We start from the raw sequence: 7,057 nt of genomic DNA on the forward strand, positions 1-7,057 counted from the left end.
TGACACGTAAGTTTATTGCTTTAAAAAACCAATCCGAGCACACGTTTCCAAACCAAATGGGACAAACACGGATCAACGGTACTGTTGTATATTGACAAAATGAGTACATTCAGCAATACTTTGTATTTGGTTAGTTGTATCATGGGAAGTAACAGACACAGATTTCTTTAAAAAAAAAAAACAACATACATTATTATCTATAAATGCCAGGTTTACGCCATTTCGCACTCACATAATGTAATACACCAGTAATAATATTGCCAAATAATATACAAACAAACAAATTCGCTTTAACCAAATGAACAATCAAAATTCATACAGTCGAATAAACAACTAACAATGCCAGCAAGACAGAGACTAAATACGAGGAAAATACAAATAACAATTATCAACACTTTACATAGAAAAACTGAGGCTAGAGTAACACCACACTCACAAAAATACTGGTGTGGATCTCATGATCTAGGAGTGACAAATTAAGTACACGTGTGACACTTGTCGTATTACGCTAAAACATTTACTGGTCTTAGTTCTGAATTTTTGCTTAACATTAGGCGATCAAACTATATTCTGAAATCTTGTGTACATTATCGTTATCTATATTATGCTTTCTTACTGACTAAAAGGCCCTCGCACGGTCGGTATCTATATACATTGCAGTTATTATAGACATATTGTACAACGGTATTCATAGAATGCATTCGTTCGATAAACCGATGCTTTACTTTTCATTACATAACACCGAATATTTCTAATATATTATTTTCAATATTGCAGTATGATGAGTCACAGGGGAAGCTTGAAGCATAGAAACGTGTAAATACAACCTCAGAAATCATCGCACCTCATCGTCTATGCATATGGCTGCAGAACAGACAAAATTCGTGTTAACAAACATGTGATCATTTTTCTACTAGTTTACTAATTTACAAGGTCTGGTGTAAGGACTACAGTACCTGCGGTCATTATTATGTATATGTGTGTATACGTTTTGTTTAGATGGTGCATTGTTTTGATATGCATCATTACACACAAACTATTATTGAACTATCTACATCATTCTATCTTTGGTATGAAATTCATTTTGCGAATACATTTAACTTATTCATCATAGTGTAGTCATTATTTAAGGGGGAAATGTTATAAGTTTATTCATATTCTAACGTCACGATTCCAGTTATCTTTTTTTTATCTACTTAGATTTGTGCACATATTAACATAGTCTGTTTTAATTATCAATGTTATACTATTTTTTTTGTTTTTTTTCCATTTGACAAACTGTCCAAGGGATGATTTTAATTACTTTTGTCTGGTATGCGCCACTTTAGGGCAATTATAAACTGTTTAATCTTAAACAATAGTTCAAAGTTTTAGCTATTTCATATTTTGAATAAGTGATCAACTTTTATGGTTGCAATTAAATAAATTTATCTTTATTTGATGAGTTTTATTTTATTCTTTATCAGTGATGGCCCATTTTTCCTATTAGCAAGTACAATATATGTAAGGATGTACTTTCGATAAACACACACGTACTTTGTTTAACTCCCGTCTTCTCCGGTTTGCATAATCTACTAGTCTATCTGTTTTTATGCCCCATTAATTATGCCCCATTTATTTGCATTATGTTTTCTGGTCTGTGCGACCGTTCGTCCGTTCGTTCGTCTGTCCCGCTGCAGGTTAAAGTTTTTGATCGAGTTAGTTTTTGATGAAGTTGAAGTCCAATCAACTTGAAACGTAGTACAAATGTACCTTATGATATGATCTGATGAGATCCCCCCCCCCTTTTCACGGTATATTGAACATAGAAAATGAAAGTGCGGATGGAGCATCCGTGTACTATGGACACATTCTTGTTTTCTTTATTATCCCAAAAATGCATACAAAAGGCTCAATTCATTAAATTAACAATTCTGAAAACTGGTGGTTAACATTTTAAGAATAACTAAGATATTATTCGTATGATGAAGGTATCGAATCAATATTTTGTTTACTTTGACACTCATACTGATTAAAATTGATTCAACACTAAAGTGGTACAACTAAAAGTAAAATCACAAAAAACTCAGAGGAAAATCAAATCGGAAATCCCAAATCACATGGGAAAATCAAATGACAAAACATATTTTTTCAATTTTGTTATTTGAATATACATTGAAATGAAAAGTGTCTTGTTTCAATAATGTCGAGAAAATTGCTTAAAAGCTTGTCACCGGATATTCAATTAAAATTTCTAAAGCAAATCATGCAATTTTTTATAGTTTCAAAAACTGCTATAAGACGGTATTTTGCAGCGTATCATTCAGTGTAATGTCGCTAATAAAATTTGAATATTGATTTACATTTTTAATCTCAGAATGAACAGCAAGGACATCAATTTCATATTTTGGTTTGACTTCATTAAGCCTGTAGCATGAATGCTGTTCATCATTCTTTTTAGTTCCATATAAATATAAGGTTATCTGGAATATATATGTCCTTGGTTGTTGTTTATCGTTGCTTAATTGAATGTGCGTCATGATGTCGTTCGTAAACCACTGAAAGGGATTCAATTTTGATATATGAACACTTGCTGCAAAAGCTGTCATTTCAGAACCTCCCCTCGTTTAAAGGTAGCAATATTATAAAAGACAACGAAAGCTCTGGAATATAGTATTGACTAAAAGGGAGATATGCATTCAAACATCTGTCGATGTTTGATAGTTGCAATATTGAAATAGAAAACTCTAGTAATATCTCATGTCGTATTTTAAGTTCTGAATCGACTTCATTGTCTATTTCCTAAATGGATCAAAATATGGTTCTTATTTTAATTTATATACGGTATCCTTTATTTCAAGTCCGTTTGATTAGTCCATATGTGTCATTATAGTCATCAAGAATTAAGTGATTGAGTCAGAGAAAATCATTGGAACGATAAGACAAAAACATTATGCTACATTATTTTCAACGTTATTGAGAGCTCCTGTATTCCGACCGGTGCATATAGATATAGAAATAAGTCGACACGAAGAGGAAAATAGATTTAATCAATAGGAAGGCCGATTGTTTGTTTAAAAAATGTCCTCCAAACTGAAAAAAAATATGTATTTATAGTCTATACAAAAACCAGCATCTTGAAGGTGTCGATTTTAGATAAATAAGGAAGTTGCTGCGACTGTCGTACAGGTGAGCGATTAAGCGCTATAAAACCAGGTTTAATCCACCATTTTCTACATTTGAAAATGCCTGTACCAAGTAAGGAATATAACAGTTGTAGCCCATTCGTTTGATGTGCTTTATCTATTGATTTTGCCATTAGATTAGGCACTTTCCCTTTTGAATTTTCCTCGGAGTACAGTATTTTTGTTATTTTACTTTTTACTGCGTGAATCAGAGTCTTTTTTTACAAATTACTGTTTATCTTTTCGTGAACAAAAAACTGGTCTTCTTCTAGTAATCAGTCATTAACTTCTTAATGAGAAATGCTTATTGAATTGTTAGCTATTACTTTTAATACTACTGTCCGAGGAAATAGACCTTTGGAATTTGTGTCTATTTCTGATTCACACCGCACTGATGTAGTTTGGTACACTGTAAATCTGACGCATTACTGACTCCAAAGAGGCAGAAAATAACAAGGTGACGGACATTAGCCATAAGTCGCATAAAAAAGGGGGAATACCATAACAACAACAACAACAAAAACCGACAGCATGGCGAACATCAGTCTACAAAACAACGACGAAAACTAAAGACTGAGAAACACTGACTGCACCAACCTATAATCTATAAGGACTTTAGGTTATCTGAAAGGGCACATACACTCCTACTCAAATCAGTAAAATCTGTCGTGGGCTTTATTGTGAAAACCTAATAGTATCTGCAGATATGCATTATCTGCACCAATCCAGTGTTTACTAAATGTACAAATGAGAGGGATGTACCTCAATCCATTTAAGCTAAATTGATAATAACATGTACCAGTTTTATTTTATGAAATGAGATAAGAATAGCTCATAGTTATATACATTTTGTTTTCGCTACGGAGATCCCGAGTATCGTCAAGGTATTACAATTTCAATGAGAACTGACTGTGTACCATTAGTTTTGACCTGTTTCTGTATTGTAATGAGTTCATTTCATGACTTTAATCAGCAAAGACCCCACACCTGATTTAAAAATTTAATAACAAATTTAGATATTGGGATGATATACTAGCTGTCAATAACGACTTTAGTATGTACAATAAATAAATTATTCCTGCTGAACTGACTTTAAATAAAGATTAGAACTGTTCTTTCCGGGATCTTGATATCTATATTTTTGAAGGAAAGCTTAATACCCAAATTTATGAATAAATCGACGATTTTTCATTTCCTATTGATAATTATTCATTTTTAGATGGTGATTGTTCATCTTATGGTGTGTATGTATTTCAAATTGATCGACTCGCTTGTGTATGAAACAAAGGGTTTGATTTTAAGAAATAAATCTCTGTATTACTGAAAAACTATTACACCTAGGTTTTCTATATCACAGACTAGTTAAAACATTGACATGATTTACTCTATCTTATCGTCAGCACAAGGACATCATTTGTAAATATAAAACAATATATAGATAACAAGGTTCATGTATTTTACATACAATAGTTTATTGTAATATTCTATACAAAGCACAACAATCACTTTATTCACCTCAAAGGCTAACAAAACCTTTAAATCGACTTATTCAGAAGGGATATTGTTTCGATATTGTTACTTGTTCATTTAAGATGGCATAGTTTGGTATCAATATTGATTCACGCATAGGTTCTTTTATCTGAATTCAACACATTTATTCTTAAACCAATTATTAGCATGCTACGGGTCATTCGTATGTTTTGAATTTTATTTTGACGTCCATTGTCACTGAACTAGTACACATTTTAGTTTAATAGCCAGCTGATGGTCGCCTCCAGGTCTAGGATTTTCTTAATGTGTTGAACACCCATTGGTGACACTGTTTTCTGCTCATTGGTTGGACAGTCTCTTTGACACATTCCCCATTTTTAATCTCTATTCAATTTTATACTAAAATATTAGATAACAGGTTCACATTTCTTCTCATATTTTACTTTTTACTTTTCTTGGTGGTGTTGATATTTTTTCGTATTATCAGTGAATATTTATAGAATTCTTCGATATAAAAAAGAAGATGTGGTTTGATTGCCAATGAGACAAATCTCCACAATAATTGTTTAATTGCAGTTTTCTTTCAGAGGAGGATTGGAGATGAGAATTATTTTTGGTGTCCAGGAAATTAAAAAAATAATTATTCTATTTATGTATTCCTAAACAAAAACTATTTTCCTGATACAGGAAGTGGTTGATATATTTGAATTTTGTTTTGCATTGAATTCATAGTTTTTCAGCAACATCAACATGGACAAAACTCCGACAAAAAATATTGTCTAACACATTTTAAACATATTTGTAGAATACATTTGTTTAGCAAAAATAAAAACAACAAGAATTCAAATCTGAAAATTCACCAATCAAATGGCAAAATTAAACACTAAAACAAATAGACAACACATGTCATATTCCTGACATGGTACATACATTTTCTTTTGGAGAAAATATTGGATTAAACATTGTTTTATACCTAGCTAATCCTCTCACTTGTATGACTGTTGAATAAAATTCCATTTTATTTGACAACGATATGTAAAGACAACAAACAGATATAATAGGAAAAAATGTCAAAAATAGGGGTACAACAGTCAATCTTAATCACTATAAAAACACAAACATGTCAAAAAAGAAACACAAAATTGCATAAAGATAAAGCACATTAACAAAAATGAAAGACAGGAATATAAAAAATTACCATTGCACAATAACACAATGACGTGATGTATAAGAACCGAGCCTCATCAAATTTTAATATAATCAAATATAGACTAAAAGTAATAAGTAATATTCAAAAAGAAAAATAAAGGAATGATATAACTAGTTGTTAAGAAGACAAAACAACGACAGCACCTAGAAACTGTCCATCGAGACCATCGTGTATTTTTTTTGAAGTTGATACGGACGATTTATTAGCAACGACTTAGTATCTTCCGATGAGATTTTTAAGGAAAAGGACAAGACATTCTGTGACATACCCTTGGTTCAGACAGAAACAAAATATTTTCGTGAAAACATGCGAATGGTTATGATCGAATCTAAATAATGACAAAAAAAAATCTAATTTTCTTGACAACTGAAGCAGTTTTACACCAAAGAAGAAAGATCATCGAGGATATATTTTTTCTGATTTGATGAAAATTAAAGATCTTCCATAATTTTAATTTCAATGTTTAATAACATTCACATATTGTATAGGTATATAATTAGAGTAGTGTACTATCTGACCCTAATGAAGGTTTCCAAAAACTGTCAGACAGCATGTAAAACAGACGGAAATTAAATCCAATTTGATACATATTTGATTTATTTTCATAATTAGTTGTGTTCACGTGCCAATTATCATTGTCATCATCGTGGCAAAACAATGTACCCGTTTCATTAAGATATTTTATACATTTATTTAATCTGACGAAGACATAAAACATTGCCAACTTACATTTCCGTTTATATAACTTAAGTGAATAGCATCAATTGATGTTTTGTCTGCAAATACCAATTTTGTGGATGTTAGTGTACAGTGCAGTTTAAATTAATTATTGTTCAATGTACATTATTTTCTATTTTTCCTTTTCACTTACTTTTAAATATTTTATAGAGCCACTCAACTTTAGTTATCATGGTTATGTGTCTACTCTTTAATCCTGAATCAAAATTTGTCATCACAAAAATTTCCAAACTCTAAAGTAATTTCAGATATGTGAATTCTATAAAAGCTGAAAATAACAAAAAGTTTGACTATATTTATTAACAGAATGATCGCAAACACACTTATCATATGCTTGACTAAGAAAAAGGCATCCCCGAAGTAAATATTTCAACCTGGAATTACTTTGTAACAATTGTTTGGCTTTGCAATGGTTTTGTTCGAGCGTTGCGTCACTAATAAGTCTTATGGATTC

The 7,057-nt window shown here is 31.2% G+C and overlaps 1 protein-coding gene across 5 annotated transcripts in view; it reads left to right on the plus strand.

The window, feature by feature from the left end:
- LOC143057736 (uncharacterized) overlaps nt 1–1,441 on the plus strand; it is a 38,656-nt gene extending 37,215 nt beyond the window's left edge. For all 5 annotated transcript variants that reach the window (XM_076231112.1, XM_076231113.1, XM_076231114.1 and 2 more), the window contains one exon: nt 778–1,441. In XM_076231112.1, the coding sequence (XP_076087227.1) occupies nt 778–810 (33 nt within the window). In that variant the 3' untranslated portion in view covers nt 811–1,441. The remainder of the gene's footprint in view (nt 1–777) is intronic.
- The last annotated feature ends 5,616 nt before the right edge of the window (nt 1,442–7,057 follow it).

This window comes from Mytilus galloprovincialis, chromosome 13, assembly GCF_965363235.1.
Source record: "Mytilus galloprovincialis chromosome 13, xbMytGall1.hap1.1, whole genome shotgun sequence".
NCBI lineage: Eukaryota > Metazoa > Mollusca > Bivalvia > Mytilida > Mytilidae > Mytilus > Mytilus galloprovincialis.